The 27,417-nt window shown below is 60.6% G+C and overlaps 1 protein-coding gene across 3 annotated transcripts; it reads left to right on the top strand.

The window, feature by feature from the left end:
- Window positions 1–2,213: 2,213 nt before the first annotated feature.
- On the top strand, window positions 2,214–25,491 carry KCNQ4 (potassium voltage-gated channel subfamily Q member 4). Of its 3 annotated transcripts, none has more exons than XM_054648078.2 (15): window positions 2,214–2,666; window positions 11,679–11,769; window positions 12,370–12,496; window positions 13,950–14,125; window positions 14,967–15,092; window positions 15,162–15,299; window positions 15,408–15,503; window positions 16,379–16,467; window positions 17,488–17,643; window positions 19,150–19,194; window positions 20,743–20,972; window positions 21,734–21,836; window positions 21,928–22,059; window positions 22,498–22,636; window positions 23,519–25,491. In XM_054648078.2, exons 1-15 carry the CDS (start codon window positions 2,401–2,403, stop codon window positions 23,735–23,737), a joined length of 2,133 nt encoding a protein of 710 aa, XP_054504053.2. In that variant the 5' UTR covers window positions 2,214–2,400; the 3' UTR covers window positions 23,738–25,491. The 3 variants fall into 3 exon arrangements, with proteins under 3 accessions (XP_054504053.2, XP_077045760.1, XP_077045761.1); XM_077189645.1 differs by having other exon boundaries at window positions 2,271–2,666; window positions 15,189–15,299; XM_077189646.1 differs by lacking the exons at window positions 17,488–17,643; window positions 19,150–19,194 and having other exon boundaries at window positions 2,271–2,666; window positions 15,189–15,299.
- The last annotated feature ends 1,926 nt before the right edge of the window (window positions 25,492–27,417 follow it).

Below are 27,417 nucleotides of genomic sequence, written 5' to 3'. Positions count from 1 at the left end.
GGGTTCCCCATCCCGCGCTGTCCCGGGCGCTGTTTTGTCCCAGCGCCGCTGCCAGGGGTTGATTGCCCTGGGATGAGGCCGAGCAGGTGCTGAGCCCTCCCCGCTCCCCTCGCCGCTGTCACCGCTGTCACCAGCGCTCCCCACACCGCGACAATGCCACCCCTGCGACCCCCGCGCCCGCTGTGCCCAGCTCTGCCCATCCCAGTCACCCCAGTCGGGCTGCCCCGCTCGCAATGGGTGAATCCTCCCCTCCACGGTGTCCTCCCGGTATCCCCCGCCCAGGGAGCCAAACTGGGGCTTTGTCCCCGGTCTCTGTGTCCCGGTGAGGGGTCCTGGCTGTCCCTGGTGCCACAGCCCCTGTCCCCAGCCCCGCAGCCCTGCAGCCGCATTCCAAGCCTGCAAAACTTACTGGAAATCCTGTGGATGCAAATCCTGGCCGCCGGTCTGTGCCAGGAACTCGAGCTGCAATCCCGAGAGGGCAGCAGGCTCCAAGCACAGAGGCCTCCCCCTCGCCATTCCCGGCCTCTGGAATCCTCTTCAAAGTCTCCTCAGGGCTGGGGACACGAGTGGCTCTGTGGGACCCCCAAAACCGGGCAGCTGTGGGGTAAAATCAGCAAATCCTGGGATGCCTTCCCAAAACCTCCGCCCATCTGACGGATGGGTTGGTGCCATGTTGATTCAGACTGCCTGGCTCCATCCCAAAACCTCCCAGCTCCCAGATCCATGGAGATTCCCAGGCTCTGGGCAGGGGACAAGGTGAGAATGGCACCTGCCCACCACGTGTGGTGACCCCCAGCCCCAGGAATACCCAACCAAGTCCCTCCCAGGTCACCTCAACCCTGCTCCCCCCGCAGCCCCGAGGTTTTAATCAATCCCAGGTGAAACCTAAACCTCCAGTGAGGGGAATGTGCTGCTCCAAAGGCAGCGGGATGAAGGTCAGGGTGCTCCTGCTGGAGCAGGGCCAGAGCAGCTGGGGATGCTCTGGGATGCATTTTTGGGGGGGATGCAGGAGTTAGGGATGGATGAAGGAGAGAAATTCCTTTGGATTTCAGCATTTCAGCCTCCACGGCTCTTACCCCACCTGTGTGGAGTTTTTGTGGCGTCCTTGGGGGGGAATTGTGGCTTTAACAGCACCGTTTCCTCCAAGCCAATAAAATTGTCTATTTATTGTGTGTGTGATTGCCCAGACCTCCCGAATCCCGCAGTGCTCACGAGGGCCCCGTGCTGCGCCAGGATCTCTGACTGCCACTAAATAATTCACTGCCCAAAGCCCTGAGCTCCATCCCTGCTCCAGGAGGAGCTGGAGGGGTGCAGTGGGGGCACTCAGACCCCCCAAAGGTGCGGGAGCACACGGAGCCGGCTGGGATCCAGCTTGGAAAGGGAATTCCCAGCCCCTGCCTCAGTTCCCCGCTGTGCTGGGGAGAGGTGGAAGAGCAAAGGGCGGAACTTGGGAAACACTTGGAGCCCGGCTTGAGGCTGAGTCTGTGGAGGATGGGAGGGGATGGGATGTCCCATGTCCTCTAGGGAGGCCACATCTCCTCCAGAGATGCCTCATTTCCTCCAGGGATGCCCCATCTCCCCCAGGGATGCCCCATCTCCTCCAGGGATGCCCCATCTCCTCTAGGGATGCCTCATTTCCTCCAGGGATGCCCCATCTCCCCCAGGGATGCCCCATCTCCTCCAGAGGTGCCTCATCTCCTCCAGGGATGTCCCATCTCCTCTAAGGATGCCCCATCTCCCCCAGGGATCCTCCATCTCCACCAGGGATCCTCCATCTCCTCCAGGGATCCTCCATCTCCTCCAGGGATCCTCCATCTCCTCCAGAGATCCTCTATCTCCTCCAGGGATGTTCCATCTTCTCCAGAGATGCCCCATTTCCTCCAGGGATGCTCAATTTCCTCCAGGGATGCCCCATCTCCTCCAGAGGTGCTCCCCACCCTCTGTTTGGGGTGTGCTGTGGGATCCAGTTTGGGATGCAATTTGGGATGCAGTTTAGGAGGCAGTGACGTGCTTTGGGACGCGATTCGATTTGGGCTGCGCTGCGGGATGAGGCTGGGACGCGCTTTGGGATGCCGCTCGGTGCAGGGCGTAGTTTGGGATGAGCTGCGGGACGCGGTGCCCCAGGACTCTGCCCGTCCCCAGCAGCGCCCCGCACACGCCCGGGCGGTGACAGCCGCGCCCCCCCCGCCCCGCACGGCGCTTTCCCCGCCCGCCCCGTCCCGCGGAGCCCCGGGGGCGGGGGCCAGGTACGGCGGGGCGGGCCGGCCCGGCGGGGGAGGGCCCGCAGCCGGCGGCGGGCAGCTAAAGGCAGGTGGCGGCCCCGGGAGCGGCCCCGGGCTGGCTCGGGGGTCCCGCGGCGGCCGGGGCCATGCGGAGGGCGGCGGCCTGAGCGGGGCGGCCATGGCCGGGGCGGCGGCGGCGGGCGGGGAGCGGCGGGCGGCGCTGACGGCGGTGCGGACCGAGGGCTCGGAGGGGACCCCCGGCCCCCCCCCGCCGCCGCCGCCGCCCCCTCCCCGCCGCCGGGGGCTGCTGCTGGCGGGGCCGCGCCCCGGGGCCGCCCCCCGCCCCGCCGGGGCCCCGCGCTGCTGCCGCCGCCGCCTCCAGAACTGCCTGTACAACGTGCTGGAGCGGCCCCGCGGCTGGGCGTTCATCTACCACGTCTTCATGTGAGTAGCGGGCACCGCGAGCGGGGCCACGCAGCCCCGGGGCTGCCCGGAGCACCGGGGGTACCGGGAGAGCCCCCCCCGACTCCACCGGGAAGTTTCTCCGGTGCCGTTCCTGCCCCGGAGCCGTTCCCGGGTCGGTGGCGGAGGGTCCGGGGCGAGGAGCGGAGCGCGTCCCCGGGGATGGGACTCAACCTCCGGGGTGGCCCCGAGTCCATTCCCGGTGTCACCGTCCCGCTCTGCCGGGGTCTCTGGGCGTGTGGGGACCCTCAAAGGCAGGGGGGGACAGCTGTGGGTGGGAGCGGGGACACTCCGCTGTCCTGTACCTGTGGCACTGCTGGGACAAGGCACAAGTGCCACCCTTGGGCTGGGATGGCGACAGCGGGGGTGACCCTGTCCCTGCTGTACCCCGAGAGCTGCGCCCATTCCTGGCTCACCGTGGATCCCCAGCACTGGAAGTGCCTCTCCATGGCCGGAGGGATGTTCCCGGGAGCGCACCTGCTCCTTTCCCTGCTCCGGCTGTTTTCCTAAGCTCTGCTCCAGCTTCCCCCGCTGGATCCGAGCATCCCGCGGCTCCTGGCGTGCGGGCTCAGCTCGGGGCTCAGAACAGCTTCACCCCTCGCGTTTGTTGCCTCGGGGGAGGGCTGTGACAGGGAGCTGGGGAGGTCCCCAACACACCTGGAGGCTGCAGGGACAGAGGGGGGCTCCATTCTTGGGATTGTCCCAAGCCAGGAGCTGGGGACATGCTGGGGACGCTGCCGGGACATCACAGCTGCAGGGGCAGGACGTGTTTCCCCTCTTTGCCTGGTGCGTTCCAGGTGTGGGCACGGACCTTCTGTGAGGGCACGAGGGAAGATTTCGCCTCTTTCCCTCTCACCTGGAGCGGTGCCGCGGGGCTGCGACGTTCCTGGGGTGCTGCGGGAGCCGGAGCTCGTTAAGAGGCAGGAAAATGGGTCTTGCCTAAGTTAGCACATCGAGCTGGCAGCAGGGATTTGTCACTGGAGGAAAGGGCACCTGGAGCTCCCCAGGGAGCCGGGACACGAGCCCGGGGCCCATTTGTAAGCCGCACCTCCAGAGCGGGCTCCCAGCGCCAGAATCCCTGCGTGGAAAATCCCACCCCGGGAAGAGCTTTTCCAGCAGGGAAAGGCGGCCAAAGCCCCTGCCAGGGCAGGCGGTGGGGATGGATGGCACACACACACACACACACATGGAGAGTGCAAGAGCCGTGCCCCTGCTCACCTCCCAGCTGGGACCCCTGAGCATCCTCCACCGCTCTGAGCCTGTTTTACCCCAAAAACAACAGCGTGGCACAAGCGGCCCCATTTGCAGAGCCCCCCCAGTCCCTCCCCTGCCACCCCAGCGTGCCTGGCCCCAGCTCCCGGGTGCTGGGCTTTGTTCCACAAGATGTGCAGCCGCCGGCAGCAGCAGCCAAACGTCTCCAGCCTTTGCTGGGGAGGCTTTTTGTTCACTTGCTCGCTTAATTTTAGGCAGCTGCAGGGCAGAGTCCTGCCAGGGACCCCCCGAATGCTGTGGGAAGACGCCGCGGTTGGTGCAAGGTGCAGACATCTGTTCTGTGAAGCCTCTCCCGTAATGTTGCTCATTTCTGGCTTCTTCCAAGTTTTTTTTGTTGGGTTTTTTTTTCTCTCTCTCTCTCTCTCGCAGCAGATGGGAGCTGCGAAGCTGTTGCAGCGGCTCTGAAGTTGTCGGGGGTGATTTGTGTGCCGCAATCCCTGGGTTTTAACAAAAGAGGAGGAAGGTGTTACCCCCTCCCCTTTTCCCCACCCCGAGGCACGGCAGGGGACGGAGCCCCCGGCCCGAGGTCGGGGCAGCGCTGGTGGCACAAACGGGTCCCCAGCGCTGCCTCCCCCGAGCGGGCTGGCTCCGAGACAGGGCTGAAAGCTGCAAAAATGGAAATACCCGCTGAGAAGTGACGCGCTTCCCTCCCCGGAGCGGGGCCGAGCCCATCGCGCTTATTGACCGACTTCAGCCTCTTTCTGTCTCGGCGAATTGATCCCAAATCTTATCCCAGCACCTGCTCTGGGCTCCGTGCTTTGGTGACTGAATCATTTCTGCAGCAGCTCCTGGCCCTGGGGGCTGGGAGGGATTGGAGCCGCTTTTGGGCTCTGATGTACGTCCCCAAAGCCCCCCATGCTCCGGGAGGGGGGTGGTGAGGACATGGGAGCCCGTGCAGGTGGAAATGCGAGCTCCGAGGTGTCCCCCAGCCCCTCCAGCCCTTCCAGTCCATGCAGGGAGGCGCTGCCCGGCCTCACCGAGCCTCGCCTCGCCCGCTTGGAATGAGAACTCCCAGCCCTGGAGCTTACGGAGCAAATCCGGGAGGGAGCCCAGAGCATTAAGCCAGAGGCTTTAGAGCCAGGAGGCAAAATAAGAACTTCCTTTTTGCAATCTCCTCCTCGCTAGCGGGCGGGAAGGCTCTTCCCTGCTGCCGGCAAAGCTGCTGCGGGCTTGGCACGGGCACGGCTGCGTGCCCGTGGGCAGGGGCTGCCCTGCCAGGGGGTTTTTTGCACCTTGGAGCTGCTCCATGCGTTTTCCCAGGTGTCCAATTCCAGCTATTCCCGTTGTGGTTTGTCCCTGCCCACCCGCCAGGCTCCCAAATTCCCGGCGGCTCCCGGGGTCTGCTGGTGCCCATGGTTATGAAACGGCACCAGCAGCTGGGCTCAGCACTTTTGCCGGTCCTGGAGGAGCATTTCCGTGCAGAACAGTTTCACCTGGAGCAAATTAGGGAAGCCTGAGCCAGCAGCAAGCACCAGGAGCAGCCGCAATCCCCTGCCTGGAGCAGCGTCCCCTGTGCCAGGCCCAGCTCTCTGTGCTGCTCTTGGGGTTTATTTCCCGTCTGGGAGAGGAATTTCCCTGGTTCTTGGGGTTTATTTCCCATCTGGGAGAGGAATTTCCCTGAAGGGATGGACAGGAACCTTGTCCCTGCCGGGTATTTGGTGGCATTGTGGTGGCAGAGTCGCAGGGCAAGCCTGGCACGGGGTGAGGGGTGCCAGGCACGGGCTGTCCCTGCTCAGGGCTGGCCTCCAGTGGGAAATCCCGGCTGGTTTGGGGCAGTGGCAGTGGGACGTGTCCCCCTGTGGCCAGGGAGCTGGGTGGTGGCAGTCTGTCCCTCCTGGAGCATCCCTGAGCTCCTGTTCCAGCCAGGGGTGGAGGGCAGGACAGGGCTGTCACCCCCGCCACTCCCCGTGTCACATCCCTCCAGCACCGCTTGGAGAGTCAGAAAAGCCCCATCAGTGCCACCATGGCCAGTGCCCAGCCCTTGCCAACACCCCCTGGGCAATTCCTAGGCCTGGAGGCCGGCCTGGATTGCAGGAAAATCCTTCCAGCCCTGCTCAGTGCTGACTCTCCACGCCTGCTTGGAAAAACCTCTTGAGTTTAACTCTTCAGCCTCTCTTAAACTCTTCAATTTAACTCTTCAGCCTCTCTTAAACTCTTGAGTTTAACTCTTCAGCCTCTCTTAAACTCTTCAATTCAACTCTGACCCCTTCCCTTTTGAATTCAGCTCGTTGAAGGTTTTTACCTCGCCGTCGCCGGTGTGTCCCCCAGCTGGGTGGTGGCATGGCCACACCAGAGGCACTCGGGCTGCTCCCTTCGAGCTGGGGCTGTGCCCCCAGGGCCACCTTGCCCGGGGCTGAAACGGGAGCTGCTCCAGGGGCAGCGCCAGCAGCAGGAGAAGCCGGCACAGCATTTTCCCCAGCCCCATGTGGTGTCACCGGGGCATAAAATTAAGCGACTTCGGCGCAACATGAAACGGTGCATTGATTTTTCCTTCTGGGTTTTTTCCTTTTTCCCCTCTTCCCTCTCCCTCTGGAGCCCCCAGACCAGTGCAGGAGGTGCCAGTTTGGCACCCCAGTGGGGCGCAGGGGTGATGCTGGAGAATTTTTGCTTCTTTGTCCCCTTCAGTTTGATCCCAAACCTCCCCTCCGCTCTTTGGGGTCACTCGCACCCCCGTGCCCCAAATGTCCCCCCAGGTGCTGGCAGAGGGTGACAGCCCCGATCTCTCTCTCTGCTGGGGCGCCTCAGAAAACACTCTGGCTCCTTCCCCCCCCGCTCCAGCCCGTTCCTTGCCAGATGATCCAAGAGCAAAACTATCCCGGCTGCTCCGTGTGAGCGCCTTGGCACGGCCGCAGGAGCCTTGTGACCGGGCTGCCCGGCCGGTGCCGCCCGCCGCCCACGGGGTGCCCCCAGCGAGGTTCTCCTCCCAAAACACCGAGATTTGAGGGCCTGGGTGCTCTGTGGGGTGTGAGCCTCTGGCTGCTGCCATGGGGTGGGGGAAAGGCTTCGCATCCTGGCTTTGCTGCCTGCCTTCCCCAGGCTGCTGGGGACATCTGAGCTGAGGGGGGCTCTGAGAGCAGCACCCTCCTGATAACAGCTGTGATAACATCTGAGGGGACATCCCGAGCTGAGGGGGGGGCCTGAGAGCAGCAGCCTCCTGATAACAGCTCTGATAACATCTGAGGGGACATCCCGAGCTGAGGGGGGCTCTGAGAGCAGCAGCCTCCTGATAACAGCGCTGATAACATCCCGTGCTGCCTCTTCCCTGGGGCTCAGGGAGCATCACCCTCCTGATAACAGCTCTGATAACATCTCGGGGGCCATCCCGTGCTGCCTCTTCCCCGGGGTTCTGAGAGCATCACTCTCCCGATAACAGCTCTGATAACGCCTCAGGGCCGGGCTCTGAGCGTGTGCCGGGCTTTGCTGCGCCTCTGCCCGTGGGGAAACACTCCCGGAGCTTTTCTGCTTCTCTTCTGGGCGGCGTGGGACGCTCCGTGCCATGGTTACGGGCGCAAACAGGGCCGCCACAGCCCGGTTATTTATATCCCCCCGCTCCACCTCTCCTGGAGGGCTGCGGGGCCGAGGGACGGGGATTTATGCGATGTGCTGTTTATACAGCTGCAGACCGAGCTGAACCTCGCGGCCTGGGGAGCCGGGAGGGTGAAACGCCATCCCCATCCCCGCTGGAGCTGCGTGCGGGCGGTTTTGGGCCAAATGCCGAATTTCCAGCGGTGGCACAGCTGGAGGGGACGGTTTAGGTGCTGTGATGCTGCCGGGGAAGGGATCCGTGCCTTCCCGGAGCCGGTTTGCTCGCTCGTCCCGCGGCGGAGCTGTTTGGATGGTGCTTGCCTTGCGCTGAGTTATCGCTGCCTGTGCCCCTGCCCGGGGCATCCCCGAGGGCAAAGCGGGACCGGGACAGGGCTGGGGCCACCCCCGTGCCAACCCCGGGGTGAGGGCAAAGCGGGACCGGGACAGGGCTGGTGCCACCCCCGTGCCAGCCCCGGGGTGAGGGCAAAGCAAGGACAAGGGAAGCCCTGCCAGGGCCAGCGCCACCCCTGTGCCAGTCCTGGGGATTTGGGCAGAGCAGGGACCGGGACAGCCCTCCCAGGGTCAGTGTCACCCCCATGCCAATCCCGGGTTGAGGGCAAAGTGGGAAAAGTGGGGCCGGGACAGCCCTGATGGGGCTGGTGTCACCCCCATGCCAATTGTGGGGCAAAGACAAAGCAGGACCAGGACAGCTCTGCCAGGGCTGGCATCACCCTCATGCCAACCCCAGGGCGTGGGCAAAGCAAGGACCAGGACAGCCCTGCCAGGGTTGGTATCACCCTCATGCCAACCCCAGGGCGTGGGCAAAGCAAGGACCAGGACAGCCCTGCCAGGGTTGGTGTCACCCCCGTGCCAACCCCGGGGCTTTGGGGATGAATCCTGGGAGGGCTGTGCTGCCCCATCCCACCCCACCAGCTCCAAGGATCCCACTCCTTTGGCTCATCCCAGGCTGTTTTGGGGTGCAGCCCCTTTGCCCAGCGGTGTTTTGGGGGCACTGGGAGCCAAGTGGTGCCCGCCTGCCCACGCAGACTTGGCCCTGCTTCCCCTGAGCTCAGCAGCTTTCCCAGCTCACCTGTTCCCGGGCCGGCTCGGGCGGCAGCAGATGGCAAAGCCCACCCTAATGAAGATTAATTGAGGAGATTTCGCCTTCCCTGCCGGGTTTTCATTATTGTTTTGGGGAGGTTTCGCTGCTGCTGGGGCCGGGCTCTGCTCCTGCTGGGTCCTGTCCCCGTGTCCGTGCTGAACCCCGTGGGGATGGGGCTGGAGATGGGAATTTTATTTGGGACAGGTGAAGAACCAGCTCAGCCTCAGCCCTGCAGCTCCTGTCCCTCTCTCTGCCCCCTCCCCATTCCCCTGCCAGCATTCCTGGCTTTTCCAGCTCCTCTTGGAGGGTGGGAAGAGCAGCGAGCTGGGATGGGAGCCTGGCACTGCCATCCCATGGGGGGTTTGGGAAACTGGGGGACCAGGACAGCCCTGCCAGGGCTGGTGCCACCCCCAGGGATTTGGGAAAGTGGGGACCAGGACAGCCCTGCCAGGGCCGGTGCCACCCCCAGGGATTTGGGAAAGTGGGGACCAGGACAGCCCTGCCAGGGCTGGTGCCACCCCCAGGGATTTGGGAAACTGGGGACCAGAACAGCCCTGCCAGGGCTGGTGCCACCCCCAGGGATTTGGGAAACTGGGGACCAGAACAGCCCTGCCAGGGCCGGTGCCACCCCCAGGGATTTGGGAAACTGGGGGACCAGGACAGCCCTGCCAGGGCTGGTGCCACCCCCAGGGATTTGGGAAAGTGGGGACCAGGACAGCCCTGCCAGGGCTGGTGCCACCCCCAGGGATTTGGGAAAGTGGGGACCAGGACAGCCCTGCCAGGGCTGGTGTCACCCCCAGGGATTTGGGAAAGTGGGGACCAGGACAGCCCTGCCAGGGCTGGTGTCACCCCCAGGGATTTGGGAAAGTGGGGACCAGGACAGCCCTGCCAGGGCTGGTGTCACCCCCATGCCAACCCCAGGGCGAGGGCAAAGCGGGACAGGGTTAGGGTTAGGGACAGGGACAGCCCTGCCAGTGTCGGTGCAGGGTTGAGGGTGTAAAAATCGCCCCTGGGTGCTTGGTAGAGTGGAATTCCTGCCCGGGAGGGACGGGGGACGCTGGTTCCTGGCTCCCCTCGCTGCCTTCAGGCATCTGACCCTTCCCTAAGCCGCTTAAGCGCTGCCGGCAGCCGGGACGGGGCGTTTGCCCAGGCTTTGCGAGTTAATTCCTAGCAGGTGATGTGTTCCCAGAAAGTTCCTTTCCCAGCCAGCCCCGTGGGGCCTCTCCTGCCTGTATCCTTCCCCAAATCCTACGGGATGACTCCGGGGAGGTTTCCCCACCCCATCACGGTGGTGCTCCAGGGCCAGGGCCACCCACAGCAGAGTCCCCACATGTGCCCAGGCTCTCTGCGTGAGGCAAGGGGCACAAATCTTTGCAGAAGGGGCACAAATCTTTGCAGAAGGGGCACAAATCTTTGCAGGCTGGGAGATTTCTGCCTTCTCCTCTGCTTTGTGCTTCGCTGCCCGTGTAATTGCCTGCTAAATCCTGCCTGGGTAATCTTTTATTGCTGATGATGCTCCAAGCTCTGAGCTCTGCCCTGGGCCGTGTTTTGCTCCTCAGCTCAAAGCCTGGCACCTCCTGCCCGTGCCACAGGGGTGCTGCTGTTCCCTGTGGGGTTTCACTCCAGAACTGCTGTGCTGGAGGAAAAAAAAAACCCCAATTAATAATTCAGAGGGAGAAGGAGCTGGCTCCAACCTTCTGCCTTGCGGCTGGGGAGCGCCCGGGAGAGCAGCAGCACAGGGAGGACAGGGTGGTGACACGGCTGTGACACCCCTGGCCCCTTCCTGGCCCCAGTTCTCCCTCTTCCCTGCTCTGCATCCAGCCCTTCTCCCATTCCTGAGGATTTTTTTGCTGTGGGTCCCACCTCCAGCAGCATTTTGGGGAAAAGGACCCAGAGAAGGTCCCCTTTAGGCTGTGCCACCCTCATGCCCCTCATGGCAGGGCTGGGTTTGAGAGCCCCCAGCCCCACACAGGGCTGTGGGGTCAGTGGGGAGGGGTCCTGGATGGTCCCACTGAGGGGCAGAGCATCAGCCCCTCTCTGTTGTGTCCCCTGGGGCCTTCCCAGTGCCACTGGGACAGCTGGGACAGGATTCACCCCTCTGATGGCCCAGGCAGCTGATTCTGCCCAAAAATCCCACATCAACAACACAAAGAGATGGGAATGTCCTCCTGAGGGGGGGGATGAGCCCCCAGAAACCCCCAGATTAATTGAGGAGATTTCTCCTTCCCCATTGGGTCTTCATTATTGTCTTGGGGACATTTCATCCACCCCTGGTGGCCCCTGGGCATTGTCACCATGAGAACACAGCCATGGGGCTGAGATGGGTGCCACCAAGGTGCCAGGGCCACCAGGGCTCAGCCAGGCTGTGCCAGTGCCAGCCAGGGCGGTGTGCCCATGGTCCCTGGTGTGCCCATGGTCCCCAGTGCCACCCAGGGCAGTGGTGACAGAGCAGTGAGTGGCCCTTTGTGTCACGTGGGCCGGTGGCACAAGCCCTCCGCTTTCCTTTTTTAGAATCGCTGGATCAGGGGAAAAAAATGTATTTTTGGAGGTTTCATTTGCTTCAGCTTCAGAGTCGACTTTCTTTTTTTCCTTTTCTTTTTTTTCCTTTTCTTTTTTTTTTTTTTTATTTTGTTAATTCCCCTCCTTACTTTAAATGGGCCAAAGCCCCTCGTGCCTGAGCGCTCGGGGAGGAGCAGCCTCAGAGCTGTTCCTGGGGACTTTTCCCCTTTTTTTGACACTTCCCAGGCGTTGCTGGCAGGTCCCCACAGTGGCAGTGATGCTGGGGACAGTGCTGAGCAGCTCTGGTGCCCTTCCTGCAGCTCCTGGGCCCTCCACAGTGCCGGACCCCCCGTGTCCCTCCCTGCCTTTAATTAAGAAGCTGCAGGGCTGCAGCAGAGCTGGCACCGAGCCCCACGGCAGCTCCTGGGCTCCCCAAAGGCTCCATGCCACCATCTAGAGGCAAAACGTGTCCCCAGTGGCTCTGCCACGGCCTGGGGAGGTCTTGACTGGGGGTTCAGGCTGTGAGAGGGGGGTAGCACTGTGGGCTGGGGTCTCCTGGCTGTCCCTGTGCCCCCACTGACACTTTGTCCTTCCAGATTCCTCCTCGTCTTCAGCTGCCTGGTGCTGTCGGTCTTCTCCACCATCCAGGAGCACCAGAAACTGGCCAACGAGTGCCTCTTCATCCTGGTGAGTGATGCACGAGCGGGGCTGCTGCTCAGATTTCTTTTCCCCGCTTTATATCCTAAAAGAATCGGGGAAGACCACGGACAGAGCCCCTGTGACCTCATCACGAGTAGCTGATGGCACCTCGGGGGTGGCCTGGCCGTGGGTGTCACCAGAGCCCATCCCACCATTGTCTCTCCACCCCACCATTGTCTCCCCGAGCAAAAACCGCTGGAACAGGCAGGGCACGAGGGGCTAAAAAAGGCAACTTTCCCCCAAACTGTCAGAAAGAGCTGACGCAGGGACTTCTCCCGAGTGACGGAGACTAAATTGGGAAGGTCCTTGTGACTTTCCTGCGAGTAAGCAGAACGGGGGCTTGTTTGTGCGAGAGGTAGGAGGACAATGCTGACAGAGGAGGAAAAGGACCCAGCTCGGGGTGAGGAGGAGAGAGCAGCGATTCCCGCACAGCCCTGACAGCTCCGTCCCATCACCCTCATCCCCCGGGGCAGCTCCGCCGGCCTTGCTGCGCCCGTCCCGCGCCGCGCTCAGCCCCGTTCGCTTTTCCCCCATCAAATCGGAGCCCTCCACTCTCCCTACCCCCGTTTTTTTTTTTCCCCCTGGCAGGAGTTTGTGATGATCGTGGTGTTCGGCATGGAGTACATCATCCGCGTGTGGGCCGCCGGCTGCTGCTGCCGCTACCGCGGCTGGCGCGGGCGCTTCCGCTTCGCCAGGAAACCCTTCTGCGTGATAGGTACGGGCTGGCACGGGGAAAGAACTCATTTCCATTGGGTTCTGGGGTCAGGTTAAAGGTGGCCTTTGGGGCTCTAAGGACTTGCAGGGTGCTGGTTGCTGGCAGCTTTAGTTTTGGAGAAATCCAGCAAAGTTTGCCAGTTTCGAGCTAAGCGCTGTCCTGTCGGCCAGGGCGAGTGGCCACAAGCAGAGGCCATTTTCCATGGGGAAAAGAAGTCATTTCCCCAGGGTTTGGGTATCAGTTTAAAGGTGGCCTTTGGGGCTCTAAGGACTTGTAGGTTCCTAGTTGCTGGCAGCTTTAGTTTTGGAGAAATCCAGAAAAGTCTGCAAATTTCTAGCTTGGCACTGCACGGTCTGCCAGGGCGAGTGGCCACAAACAGAGGTCATTTTCCATGGGGAAAAGAAGTGATTTCCTCAGGGTCTGGGTATCTACTTGAAGGTGACTTTTGGGGTTCTAAGGACTTCCAGGGTCCTAGTTGCCAGCAGCTTCAGTTTTGGAGAAATCCAGAAAAGTTTGAAACTTTCTAGCTTATCACCACACGGTCTGCCAGTGCGACCAGCTCTCTCTGCTGCAGCGTGGCAGGGTGGTAGAAATGCTGCAACTTTCTTTGAGGTGTCTCCCCCAGAAGCTGCTCAGGGTCAGGCCACCAGAGCAGCCATTTCGAGTCCATGCACACACACACAACGTGGATAGCTCAGCAGAGGAAGGACAGGAAGGGTTTTTGTACGATGTATTTCAGTGAAGGTTTATTCCAAAGCGTGCTGAAGGGATCAGGGACAAAGAGAAAAACCATGTGCAATAATTAGCATTGACTCCATGACTCTCAGAAGGCTGATCAATCACTTTAATGTACTAATTGAGAAACCCATCACCCTTACAGACAGTCTGATACAGTTTTGATCTAATTGGTTCTTGAATCCAAACACCGTCACCATTGGCCAATTAAGAAATCACCCTTTGGTAAATAAATCTCCATAACACATTCCTCATGTGCACAACACCAGGTGCAGCAGGTTAAGATGAGAATTGTTTCTCACTCTTTCCTCTGAGCTTCTCATGGCATTTCCCCTTGATCCTTCACTGGTTGCCTGGGAGAAGAAACAGACTCCTGTGTCCTCACATCTCCTTCCAGGCAGTGGTGGAGTGCTAAGATCACCCTTGAACCTCCTTCTTTCCAGGCTAAACAACCCCAGCTCCCTCCACTGCTCTTCACAGGACTTATGTTCAAACCCTTTACCAGCTAATACAATAATACATTAATAATATAACACATTAGTACAACACGGCAACCTCACAATAATAAATTAACAATACAACACATTCATACAACATGACAACCTCACAATAATAAATCAACAATACAACACGTTACCACAACACGACAACTTCGATTTTTGATGGGTGGAATTCTGGATAACTCACGTACCCCCCCTGAGCCTCTTTGCCCCCTCAGATTTCATCGTCTTCATCGCCTCGGTGGCCGTCATCGCCGCGGGCACGCAGGGAAACATCTTTGCCACGTCGGCGCTGCGCAGCATGCGCTTCCTGCAGATCCTGCGCATGGTGCGCATGGACCGCCGCGGCGGCACCTGGAAGCTGCTGGGCTCCGTCGTCTACGCCCACAGCAAGGTGAGAAAAATTGTAAGATATTGTTGTTACCAATATTGTGGATGGGAGGTTCCTTGGCTTGTCTGGCCCCTGTGTCTGAACCAAACAGCAGCACTGTGGTGTTTCACCCACAGACACTTTTGCCTGGCTGGGTGTGTGGTGTTTTCACCCCACAGACACTTTGGGCTGGCTGGGTGTGTGGTGTTTCACCCCACAGACACTTTTGCCTGCCTGGGTGCTGCAGTTGGCACTGCAGACAAGTCCAGGCCTGCAGGAGCTCTGGTGGTGCTGGGATGGAGCTTCCCCCCATAACAGGGGCTGCTCCTGGGGTTTCCCTCTGGCAGAGAAGCTTTAAGGGGATGGTGAAGGAAAGGAGTCAGTTCTGAGGGAGGGTTTGGATCCAGAGCTTTATTCCGGCCCTCAGGCCTCTGAATGCAGCACCAGCTCCAACAGAACTCCCTGAGCCCGTGGCTGCTGCTCCTTTAACCCCGGGGAGAGGGGCAGGGAAGGGGCAGGGAGGCACCAAGCAGGGACAGGAGGGGAGGGACAAAGGGACAAAGGACACCTGGATGGCCCAATGCCCCCCAGGGGTAGAGGGCATCCTTTGCATCTGCCAATCACTCGAGGCCCTCTGGAATGCCAGGATTGACAGACAGTGCTGGGAGGGGAGGAGAGGTGACTGACACTCCTGTGATATAAAATAAACTTATAAACTTATAACATAAAATTCAGTGCAATACAAAGACCACTCAGCGCAAATCTCCAATCGCCCAGTGCAAAACAAACAAATAAGTAACTATTTAGCACAATACAACACAAAACCACCCAGGGACATCCCCCTGAGCCTCACCATGCCCTGCAGGAGCTCATCACCGCCTGGTACATCGGTTTCCTGGTGCTCATCTTCGCCTCCTTCCTCGTCTACCTGGCTGAGAAGGACGCCAACGTGCAGTTCGCCACCTACGCCGATTCCCTGTGGTGGGGCACGGTAAGCTCAGCCCCCGCGGCTCCCCGGGGACAGGAGGGGACGGGGCCGTGCTGGGGGAGCGCCCTGCAGGCCCCCGGCTGCTGTGCTCCCGGGCAGGTGACCCTGACCACCATCGGCTACGGGGACAAAGCGCCGCAGACGTGGCTGGGCCGGATGCTGGCGGCCGGATTCGCCCTGCTCGGCATCTCCTTCTTCGCCCTGCCCGCCGTGAGTAGGGCTGGGAGAGCTCAAAGCAGGGGGGAAAGGGGCAGAGCTGCCTCTGAGTGGGGCCCAGGCTGTGCTGGCACTCACTGCCCTGTCCCCTCCTGTCCCCAGGGGATCCTGGGCTCCGGTTTTGCCCTTAAAGTGCAGGAGCAGCATCGGCAGAAGCACTTTGAGAAGAGGAGGACTCCAGCAGCCAACCTGATCCAGGTGAGGCAGGGCTGGCCTGTCCCACCCCACCCCTTCCCAGGAATGCTCTGCTGTCCCCTCCTCTGCTCTGCCCATCCAAACCCCCGGCCCCACATCCAGCACTGTGACCGTGCTCACAGGGGTCCGAGGATGAGGGAAGAGACGAGGATCTGACTCCATGTTTCAGAAGGTTTTTATTGTTTTATTATTTTATTTTATATTTCATTATAAAATTTATTTATTCTTAATTATTTTGTTATTTATTTATTATTTTATTATTTATTTATTATTCATTCATTTTTAATATTTATTTTATTTAGGGATTTATTATTTTATTATATATATTATATCAAAACTATACTAAAAGAATAGAAGAAAGGATTTCATCAAAATATTAATTAATTATTAATCAAAGTCAAATCAAAATATTAAATTAATTTAATATTTATTTTATTTAGGGATTTATTATTTTATGATATATATTATATCAAAACTATACTAAAAAAATTGAAGAAAGGATTTCATCAGAAGGCTGGCTAAGAGTAGAAAAAGAAGTAATGAATAAAAAAGCCTTGTGGCTCAGACAGAGAGTCCGAGCCAGCTGGGCTGTGATTGGCCATTAATTAGAAACAACCACATGAGGCCAATCCCAGATGCACCTGTTGCATTCCACAGCAGCAGATAACCATTGGTTGCATTTTGTTCCTGAGGCCTCTCAGCTTCTCAGGAGGAACAATCCTAAGGAAAGGGATTTTTCAGAAACCACGTCTGTGACACAGCGCTGGCATCCTGCGGGTTGGCTGCTGCCGCCTGCGGGGGCCAGGATGGATGGAGGGGTCCGGGAGGGTTCTCCCGTCCCAATTAACCCGGATTCCCGGGAATCTCGCTCCCTGCAGGCTGCCTGGCGCCTGTACTCCACGGACGCCAGCCGGGGCTACCTGACGGCCACCTGGTGTTACTACGACAGCCTCCTGCCCGCCTTCAGGTAGGCGGGAGCGGGGGAGAGGGCTGGGCGGCTCCCGGGGCTCCCCGCGGGGATGAACGGCCTGGGAAACCGGGAGGGACCTTGTGGAACCCCCAGGAGCTCGGTGGGGTCGAGCAGCGCCCACACCTTCCCACGATGGGAGTCTGCTGAAGGAGCCCCCTTCATCCTCATCATCCTCACAGCGCCCGTCCCATCCCCTCTCACTCCATCCACAGCCTTCCTCCAGCAGCACAGGGAATGGGGTGGTGCCTCGGGGACCCCACGGTTGTGGTGGTGGAGCTGCAGCAGGACAGGAGCTGGTTCCAGGTGTGGACATGGGGGGATCCAGTGGGAGCCCCATGTCCCGTGCCTGCACCATGCCCCTCCCGTGATCCCTGGGATTTTGGCACTGTGGGTGGATCAAAGGCTTCCCAAAGGTTTTCCAGACTTCTCTTCCAGATCCTGAGGGTTTCTCACATCCCTGTGAACAATCCCTGCCCTGCTCTGGCCCTGTGACAAATTCATCCCTCTGTCCCACTCTCAGTTTTTCCAAAGGCAGAGCTTTCAACATCCACAGCCCTGAGTCCCAGCTTCCCGAGCATCACCCCAGATCCTGGGGATCTCTGGGGACTCTGCTGCCTCTCCTGCTGTGCCAGGAGCTGTGTTCCCTGCAGTGGAATTCACACAGAGCCAGATTCCATCCCTGCTGGGTCTGAGCTTTCCCCTTCTGCCTGGAGCCCAGGATCTGATGGTGACAGGTCCCCATGTCCCCACCCCGTCCCAGATTTGTCCTTTCCTGATCCATCCCTCTCAGCACATCCAGCCCTTCCTTCTGTGCAATCCTGTCCCAGGATTCTTCCCCAGCCCCATAACCATCTTTTGAACAAGAATTCTGATTTTTTTGTTTTGTTGTTTTGTTTTCCTCTGGTTTTGCTTTGGTTTGCGCTCAGGAGGACCCAGCGCTGCTCAGCCTCGCTTTGCTGGTTTTGTTTGCTTTGGAAACTTTAATTTCTCCCCGTTTTTATTTCACCCCGACCTCAGAGAGCTGGTCCTTATGTTTGACCACTTGCACCGGGTCCGCAACGGAGGATTTAGGAACTCAGAGGTGAAAAAATGGCCTGACAGAGCCCCACCACCCTATCACTGCTCCACCCCTGCCCAGAAAAGCTTCAGCCTGGCCGTGTGTTCAGGGGAAAGGTAGGAGGGGGCAGCCCCCGTGTTCTCCCTCCTCTCTGCTCTGTCTCCTCTGTGCCCTCCTGAGATGTCACTGTCACTGCCAGGCCAGACCCGAGTGCCACCACCCCAAAGTGTCCCTGCTCCCCCTGGTGCTGGGCACCCCTGCTGCTGCTCCCAGCCCTTGGGTTTTGGTTGTTAATTGCTGCCCTGAGATGTGCAGGGTGTCTCTGCTTCGAGAGGGAAGGGTTTGGACTCTTCACTTTTCACTCTTGAGGTTGTTTATTAATTCTTATCTATAAAATTTTCTTTCTGCCCAGCCGAGGTCTGCTCAGCAGGGCAGCCACAGGCACTGTGACCGCCCCAAGGGTGGTGTTGTCCTTTTATACTACAAACTACATAGAACATATTTACACTTAATTCCCAATGCCTATCACCTGTGTTAGACAGTGCACTTCTACTCTAAACCAACCCCAAAGTGCCAACATCACTGCAGAAAATGGAGAACAAGAAGAAGAAGGAGAAAGGCTGGACACGCCCAGGTCCCTCCATCTTGTCCCCATAACCCCCACACCAAAAATCCTAAAATCTACATTTTCACCCTGTGATTATTTTGTTATTGCACTATTCAAACCTGTGTGACTTTCAGGTCCTCATACAAAGCTGGTAACTTGCTCCAGGGGTCAAAATCAAATCCCCAGGTGCTCTGGACTGTGTGCCAGGGTCTCTGAGCCCCCCAACGGGGTCTTTGGCAACTCTGGACACCCAGAGGGATGCACTGAGTTCTGACACCCAGCTCCATTCCAGCTCCAGAAGGGGCAGATTTGATCCCAGGGGACCCTCTGGGCTGTTTGACCTTTGTGAGGTCACCTCGCTGCCCTCTCTGTGTGGCCGTGACCCTGGGACGTGGCACAGGGCAACTGAGAGTGGCAGGAGACCCCTTGGGAGGGGCAGCGGTGCCATCCTGGCAGGATGGAGCCAATTCCAGAGCCTGGGAAGGAGCAAATCCCAGAGCCTGGGAAGGAGCCAATCCCAGAGCCTGGGGCTGGGAAGGGCTCCCTGAGCCCATAAGGAGAGAAGGGAGGGCTTGGGGCTGCCCTGCTGCTGCTGCCGGTGGCTGCTCTGCACCGTGTCCCTTGTCCCCTGTGCCCTCAAGAGGAGATCCCAGGGTGCCACCAACGCTGGCCACCCCCCAGGACAGCGCCAGGGTTAGGTGGGGAGAGGCCTCGTGCCTCAGTTTCCCCCGTGATGCCCCATCAGCAGGGCTGAGCGTGCAGCTGTGGGGATGAGCGGCACCTGCTCCCCCAGGTGAGTTCGGGGTTTGGGGGGGCTCCGCCCTGGGCTCTGTGACCAACCAGGAACCGGCAGGGGAAGGACCGAACCCCCCCGCCCGCTCGGGGGTCTGAGCCCGCCCATGTCCCCCCGCGAGCATCACCTCTCATAACATCTCATCTTCTCTCTCTCCTCCCCTCTCCCGCTCACCCTCCTCCTCCTCCTCCTCCTCCTCTCCATCCCTCCGCCCTCCCCAAGCTGGAATGAGGAGGACGCGCAGCCCCACAGGTGTTTACGCCTCAGGTAACGCTCGCCCCCGGCCGCGGGCAGCCCCCAGCGCGGTCCCTCTGCTCGGGGACTGTCCCCAGATCCTTCTGGCCGAGCCGAGACGGCGCCCAGGTGTTTATGCAGGACCTACACGAGCATCCTGCCCTCGCAGCGGTGGCACCGCGGGGACAGCGGGCGGTGGCCCCGGGACGCTCCGCTCCTGCCCACCGGGGCTGATTCTCTTTTCTCCTGTGTCTTCTCCTGGCCCTGCCCCTCCAGCCCCATCTTTAGTGGTAAGAGGAGGCTCTTGCAGACGTGGGGCACGTGGAGAAGGAGGTACCGTGTCCTGCTGAGAGCCTCGGGATGCATGGATGCACCGCCTGCCTGCGTGCCTGCGGCATGGACGGGGCTGGGACCGTGACAGGGGTGGAGGCTGGACTGGGGGTCCCTCTGAGGGCAGGGAGGCTGTGCATGGCCCGGGCTGAGCCGTCCCGCTGTCCCTTACTGCCTCAGTTTCCCCGTTGTAATGTGGATGGGAGCGGGGTGGTGGCAATCACCTCCAGCACTTGGATAAATCCCATAAATCCCAGCTGTGTGCTGCAGCCTGATTCCCGGGACACAGCTCTTCCCAGCCTGGGAATGTGTGGGATGTGTGGCAGCCCCCCCTGCCAGCACAGGGAAGGGCTGGGAGCCCCGTGCCCTGCCAGGACCCTGCGTGAATCCCTGCCAGGACCCTGCCTGTATCCCTGCCTGTATCCCTGCCAGGACCTTGCCTGAATCCTGCCTGAATCCCTGCCTGAATCCCTGCCTGAATCCCTGCCTGAATCCCTGCCTGTATCCCTGCCAGGACCTTGCCTGTATCCCTGCCTGTATCCCTGTCTCCATCCCTGCCTATTTCCCTGCCAAGACCCTGCCTGAATCCCTCCCTGTACCCCTGCCAGGACGCTGCCTCTATCCCTGCCTTGCCCTGCCTGAGGAAATCCAGGAACCTCCCCAAACACCTGGGTTTTATGGATCCTGTCCTGCAGAGGGTGTGGGATTCACTCCGTGCCCTCCCCAGCTTTAGGGTCCTTCCCCGTGCGTCCCCTTGAGCTGCATTTGGGGTCTCTCACCATACAAAATCTGGGGGTTTTGAGTAGGTCCTGCATAAACAATGCCTGGTGTTTCCCCCCCAAAACCCGAAATTGCAGCTGGGTTTGGGAGCAGAACTCGCGGTAGGGCAGGAGCAGAGCCTGGAGGAGGAGGAGGAGGAGGATGAAGCAGCTTGGCTGGGTTTGGAGGGATGGAGCAGGAGCAGAGCTCTGCTCAGCTCGGCGGTGGCTCTGCCGCGTGTCCCCTGCTGCCACACCCATCTGTCCCCTCTCTCCCTGTCTGTCACCTCCTTCCTCTGCTCTTGGGACCAAAAAAAAAAAGGGATTGAAAGGAACAACCCCAGAGCTGCCCAGAAGGAACCACCTGGCTCCTGGTGCCCCATCACCCGCTGGGCGCTCTCTGTGAGCTCAGCACGGCCACCCCCACCTCAAACAGGGGCCACCCCGTGCCTGTCCCTGTCCCCACGGCCCTGACGCCGCTGTCCCCGCGCAGCAACAAGATGGCCATCAAGGAGCGGATCCGGCTGAGCAGCTCGCAGCGCCAGGGCGGCCGCGGCCGCCAGCAGCAGCAGCAGCACCTGGGCCCGCCCCTGCACCGCTCCCCCAGCACCGAGGACATCCCCGAGGCCTCCAGCCCCAGCAAGGTGCAGAAAAGCTGGAGCTTCAACGACCGCACCCGGTTCCGAGCATCGCTGAGGCTCAAACCGCGGACACCCACTGAGGGTGAGGGTCGTGTTGGGAAAGCCAGGAGGCTGCTAAGGAAGGCAGGAGCCTGCCCTGAAATGGAGAATGTGAACCCTCCCCACCCCTCTGAATTGCTATAAATTTTAAATTAACGGGCTCTCAGGCAAAAAAAAATATGGGAGCAGGAAATAGCAGTTCTTTAATAGGGAAAAGAAAAAAATAAAAGGATAAAATAAACAATGCAGTGAACTAGAACAACAGTGCCAGAGTCAGAACCCAGCCTGACACCCTGTGTGGTGTTGGCAGCAGAACCATTGGAATTGTGGCTCAGCCCTCCTGCAGTGCCAGGGCTGGTTCTGCTGGAGCAGGGATCCTGGAGAAAGGTGCAGTCTCTGCCTCTGCAGATCCAGGGCAAGAGGCAGCTGCTGTTCCTCTGGGCAATCCAGTGCAGAAGCCGTGCTGGTGTTCCAGAATCTCCAGATTCTATCTGGGTAGGAATGCTTGGCTCCTCCCTCTGGGCTCCCATCTCCCAATGGGATGCTGCAGTTCTTATCAGCCATGCAGGGACATTCCATAGCTGTTATCAGCAATGTCCCCTCCTGAGGGAGGTGTGATTGTGGTCACTCAGAGAGAGATAAGGCAAACTGCCCACTTGACCAAGGCAATCTGCCATGCAGATGGTAATAGAACACATCTTGCATTGCAATCTTCAACAGTGAGCCCCTGGGGGACACTGGGGGGGCTGCAGGTTTGGGGACAGCCCTGGGGCTCTGCCATCCGCCCCCTCTTGTCACCCACAGCCGACTGCCCACCAGAGGACAGCGGTGAGGAGAGGAGCTCCCCATGCGAGCTGACCTTCGAGGACATCATGCCGGCCGTGAAAACCCTGATCCGGGCTGTCAGGTGAGACTGTCCCCTCCCGTGTCCCCCAGCGTGCACAGAGCCCCCCACCCTGGGCACCCCGTCCGTGCCTCCAGCCCGACTGTCCCTGCAGGATCCTGAAGTTCCTGGTGGCCAAGAGGAAGTTCAAGGAGACCTTGCGTCCCTATGACGTCAAGGATGTCATCGAGCAGTACTCGGCCGGACACCTGGACATGCTGGGCAGGATCAAGAGCCTGCAGACGCGGTGAGGTGCCCTGCAGGTGACCCTGGGGCATTCCCTGGTGGGGTCTCCAGCCCTCAGGAGTGATGGATGGACTCTGCCCCTTCCTTCCCCACCCTGGGGCATTCCCAGGGTCATTCCCTACTGGAGTCCTGAGCCCTCGGGAGAAATGGATGGGCTCTGCCCCTTCCTTCCCAACCCTGGGGCATTCCCATAGTCATTCCCTACTAGAGTCCTGAGCCCTTGGGAGTGATGGATGGGCTCTGCCCCTTCCTTCCCCATCCTGGGGCATTCCTAGGGTCATTCCCTAGTGGAGTCCTGAGCCCTCGGGAGTGATGGGAGGGCTCTGCCCCTTCCTTCCCTCCCTGGGCCATTCCCGACCCTGGGGCATTCCCCACCCTGGGCCATTCCCTGGTGGGGTCTCGGCAGTGATGGGTGGGCTCTTCCTTCCCTCCCTGCCAGCGTGGACCAGATCGTGGGCAGGGATCGGGCACTCCCAGCGGACAAGAAGGTTCGGGAGAAGGGGGAGAAGCCGGCGCTGGAGGCGGAGCTGGTGGACGAGCTCAGCATGATGGGGCGCGTGGTCAAGGTGGAGCGGCAGGTCAGGAGGGGACACCCAGCATTGTCACCGTCCCTTGGGAGGGACAGCCAAGCCCCCTGCCACCCCTCCCGCGGGGCTGGGCCTGGCTGAGCCGGGGGTCACTGAGGGGCTGCTGTAATCACACCCCTGTTCTCAGCCGTCCCCTACACTGGGCAAACACTAGTTCAAATGAGCCTGAGGTGGGTTCTCTGTCGACAACCCTACACTAACTCGATTCTTTGCCCTTCATTTCCTCCTCCCATTCATCATCATAGGCCTCACAGTCGTCCATCTCACCTTCCTCCACGAAACAGGCTCAAATAACCCCCTCAGACTGTGACAAAATCCCCTTCCACCCAGACTACACCATTAAAGACATTCTAGGGTTCATACCGGTACTTTCCCTACTCGTCTCCCTGGCCCTATTCTCCCCCAGCCTCTTGGGTGACCCAGCAAACTTTACACCAGCCAACCCACTGGTCACTCCTCCACACATCAAACCCGAATGATCATTCCTATTTGCCATCCTCCAATCCATTCCTGTTGCTATAGGACACGAAAGAACACAAGCTCACACCGCTTTCTCAAGGTAAAGGAAAAGGGAAGTTTATTTTCTGACTCCAACATTTATAGTTTTCCAAGAGTGACAGGGGATTGGAGGGTGACAGTGCCACCTCTCCGATGACACTGGTCAAACCAACAGTCCATCAACTTTCTATATAAAGAAAGTTATATAAAGAAATGCAAAACAATGAGTTATTTACAGAAAGCGTGTGAGAAATTTCACTACAAGAACGTCAACATCAGAAGGCTTAGAAAACCTTAAAAAAACCAAGATAACGATTCCAAACAAACCAGGGGGGCGTCCTAGCCCTAAACCACCTCAATCCTCGTTCCTGCCAGGTGCAATCCATCGAGCACAAGCTGGACCTGCTGCTCGGCCTCTACTCGCAGTGCCTGCGCAAGGGCTCCAGCAACTCCTTCAGCCTGGCCGCGGTGCGGGCGCCGCCCGGCGAGCCCGACGTCACCTCGGACTATCACAGCCCCGCGGAGCACGAGGACATCTCCGCGTCTGCACAGACCCTCAGCAGCTCCAGGTCGGCCAGCGCCAACATGGACTGAGCAGGAGGCAGCGGGATGGAGCCGGGGCGATGGGGGAGCCAGGGCGCTGTCCCCTCGCTGTCCCCTTGCTGTCCCCTCGCTGTCACTCAGGGCGTTACTTGAACCACGTCTTCCTCTGCGGGGACACGGCTGTGGCAGGGTGGCACTGGGGCATGGCCAGCCCGGGCGCCTGGGGATGCTCCTGGGACGTTCCTGGGGTGCTCCTGGGGGATGATCCTGGAATATTCTTGGGGACGCTCCCGGGATGTTCCTGGGGATGTTTCTGGGACGTTCCTGGGGTGCTCCTGGAATATTCCTGAAATGCTCCTGGGGACGTTCCTGGGACGTTCCTGGGACATTCCGGGGGTGCTTCTGGAATATTCCTGGAATATTCCTGAGATGCTCCTGGGGATGCTCCTGGGATGCCCCTGGTATGTTCCTGTGGTGCTCCTGGGATGCTCCTAGAATATTCCTGGGATATTCCTGGGGATGTTCCTGGGTTGCTCCTGGGACGTTCCTGGGGTGCTCCTGGGATGCTCCTGAGATGTTCCTGGGGTGCTCCTGGCTTCCTGTAGGATGACACCCCCCCAGCTCTGGGGTCCTGGGTGCTCCCCAGCTGTGGTGGGGATGCTCTGGGCTGGCCCCATCCCCTGGGGTTTGGTTTGAACCCCATCCCCAGCCCTCAGGACAGGTCCTGCCTGGACCCCAGAGCTGAGCCGGGGCCACCACCAGCTATGCAAGGTCCCATCTCCCTGTTGCTGCCAGTGCAGGGGTGTGGGGGCACGACCCAGGGTGGTTTTACCCGAGTCACTGGGGGTCCCCAGTGTGGGGAGCAGGGCACTGTCCCCCCTGCCCAGGTTGCACCTCTCCAGAAGCACAGCAGAGCTTTCTGCCTGCCCGTGCATGCTCCCAGGGCAATATATATATAGATTATATATATATATATATATTTATGCAATAATGTCTTAATATGCAACACCCCTGGGAAGAGCAACCCGAGGGGCCATAGGCAATAAGCAACCCCCTGCCAGCTCCCAGGGCTGGACTGTGCTGCCCTGGAGGCCCTGAGAGCTCAGGGCTGGGGGGAAACCTCCACCCGAGGGTGGCCCTGGGGCCAGGAAGCTGAGCAGGGGCTGTGGGGACAGCGCTGTCCCCAAGGATCGTCCCTCCCCCTGTGCCCCTGCTCCTGCTTAGGGGATTCCCTCCCGGCTGGGTCCTGCGGTGCTCAGTTTGTCCCTGTCCCCGTCCCTGTCTCCTCTGTGGTCCGGGGAGCACGGGCCGGGCCTGGAGGGGACCTGCCACAGGGTGGTGGTGTCCCTGCATGTCACCTACAGCAGCGCCACCACCGCTCCCGCGCTGTGCCCAAGCGGCTCCAGGGGGGCTCGGTGGTCACCCCACAGTGCCAGGACCTGTCCTGGGCTGCTCCCACCGCTCCCCCTCTCTGCGTTTGGCACAGCGGGATTTGCTCCAGGTTCTCCCGTGCCCGACCCTGCTCGTCCCCTCTCCCCATCGGTGCATGCGGCCAGCGCGGGCCGTGCCAGGGCTGCTCGAACCCCCCCATCCCGCGGGTGCCCGGGCCGTGCCCACCAGGGGACAGCGCTGGGCGAGGTGCATGTGACAATGTGACAGCTTTGCCCGCAGCCGCACGCAGGAATTTTAACCCTTTAGAACCCCCCTGCCGGGGCTGGCTGGGCCCCGCAGATCCCCCCCGCCCAGAGCCAGCGGTAGTTACCTCACTTGATTAACTTATTAATTTATTTGTTTCATTAAAATTTGGAGTAGAGGCCGCCCGCCTGCTGCCGTCTGTCTCCCGAGAGGTGGCACTGCAGCCCTGCCACCGAGCCGCGGCCAGGGGACACAAATGACCGGACGGGGACACGACACAAATGTCCGGCCAGGGACACAAATGACCAGCAGGGGACACAAATGTCCAGCAGGGGACACGAATGTCCAGCAGGGGTCAGAAATGTCCGGCCAGGGGGCACAAATGTCCAGCAGGGGACACAAATATCCGGACGCCTCCCTGACCCCTTAAAGCCACCGAGATGGGGCTGAGAGCGCAGCTCCAGCTCCCTCCTGTCCGTGCAGGGGTGCAGGGTTGGTGTCACTGCAGAAGGACCCGTGCCCTGATTTTTTGGCACCTTACAGGGCAAGGTCGCTGCCCCGGGAAGGGCTGTGCCCCCCCTGCCTGTTTGGTGTGTCCCCCTCGAATGACGACATCGCTGCGATGTCCCCAAGGCCACCCCAGGGAGGTGAGGGTGGAGCCCCCTCCCCCAGGCGCCCCCAGACCCCTGTGGGGACAGCAAAGCTTCACTCCCCGGGGACAGCACGTCCTGCAGCGATGTTGGGGCTGAGGCGGCTCCTTCCCGTGCCGCTGGCCGGGGAGGAAGCCGGCGCTGGCCGCGGCTCGGTCCCTGCCTTTCCTGGCTGCCTCCTGCCAAGAAATCCTGTCCAGGATCGCCTCGGAGCCGAGCCCTGCGGGGGCAGCGCCCCAGAGCTGCCCTGCCCGGGGCTGGGGGCTCGGGGGGGCTCCAGCAGCCCGGTTCCGCTCAGAGCACGATGTGTGGGGTGCGATCCGTGGGGGGCTGGCTTTGGGGGGCACTGCACCACCCACCAGAGGGGTGGGCGGCTTTCCCGGGTGGGTTTGGGGGGATTCACCCCTGCAGCAGTGGGGTCTTCACAGCCAGCCGGCTGTGGGGTCTTCCCGTGGCTCTGAGCAGTGGGGACGCGATGCTGGCACCTTGTCCCTCCCCCAGCACGGTGGCACAGGCAGGACAGGGGCCCTGTGCCAGCCTCGGCTCTGCCTCCCGCCGTCACACGGGCGCAAGGTGCCCCGGCAGGACTTTGTCCCTCTCCACCTTGGTTACCCCACGTGTGCCGAGGCTGCCACTCCCCGCCGGGGGGACGCGCAGAGTGACACAGAGAGCGAGCTGTGACCTGGCAGGGCCAGCTGGCCGCGTCCCGCCGGAGCCCAGCCGCAGGAACGGGGTGAGGGGATGCTCCAAACACTTGGACCGTCGCCGCTGCCGCCTCCGCTCTGCGCCTCTCTCTTATCAGCTGGCAGGGGGACAGGGTTGTTACGGGAACGCTCAGCTGCTCCCGCGGCGTCTCTGAGCTGTCAGGGAGCTGGCGGGGGCACAAGGACACAGAGCAGCGGCCGGGGATGTCCTTTGTGCCAGTGGCTTTGCTTTGTTCTCCGGGGGTCTTGGGGGAATTCGTGACTCACTCGTGGATTCCTGCGAGTCCAGTCATGCTGGAGACGGACTGGGCTGGACTCAGTTCCTTCCTGCGCAGCTCCAGCTCCGCGTTGCGTGCGCTGCCCAAGGACGCGCTCACAGGAAAAGGCCCTTCCAAGAGCGCTTGGAACAGGGGCTCCCTGCCGAGGGGGCTCCACAGGACCCCGGTGCAGGCGCCCAGAGCAGCCCGGGGAGCAGGCAGCCCCCGTGCCCGGAGGGATTCGGTGCTCCCCACTTGGCCCGGCGTGAAGCCCACCCTGGCCGCGGCATCCCCCCGGAGCCCCTGGCCCGTGGCCGCCCGGGGAACGCCGCGGTGCTCCCGTCCTGGCTGCCGTGAGGCATCCTCGAGGAATCCTTTGGAGACGCTCCCGGCCGGGCGGGGACAGCCGGAGCCCCGCGTGGGCGGCCGAGGTCCCGCAGCAGGTGCTGGAGCCGCGGGGGTGGCCAAGAGCCCCCCTGTTGTGG

This window comes from Agelaius phoeniceus, chromosome 22 (genome assembly GCF_051311805.1).
Source record: "Agelaius phoeniceus isolate bAgePho1 chromosome 22, bAgePho1.hap1, whole genome shotgun sequence".
NCBI lineage: Eukaryota > Metazoa > Chordata > Aves > Passeriformes > Icteridae > Agelaius > Agelaius phoeniceus.
Note: the sequence above shows the minus strand (reverse complement) of the source record. Positions and strands in the feature narration are given on the sequence as shown.

Coding starts and splice junctions, on each gene's coding strand:
- KCNQ4 (XM_054648078.2), top strand. CDS start 2,401: ATGGCCGGGGCGGCGGCGGCGGGCGGGGAGCGGCGGGCGGCGCTGACG. Junction 12,497..13,949: donor GAAACCCTTCTGCGTGATAG/GTACGGGCTGGC, acceptor TTGCCCCCTCAG/ATTTCATCGTCTTCATCGCC. Junction 15,300..15,407: donor CCTTCTTCGCCCTGCCCGCC/GTGAGTAGGGCT, acceptor TCCTGTCCCCAG/GGGATCCTGGGCTCCGGTTT.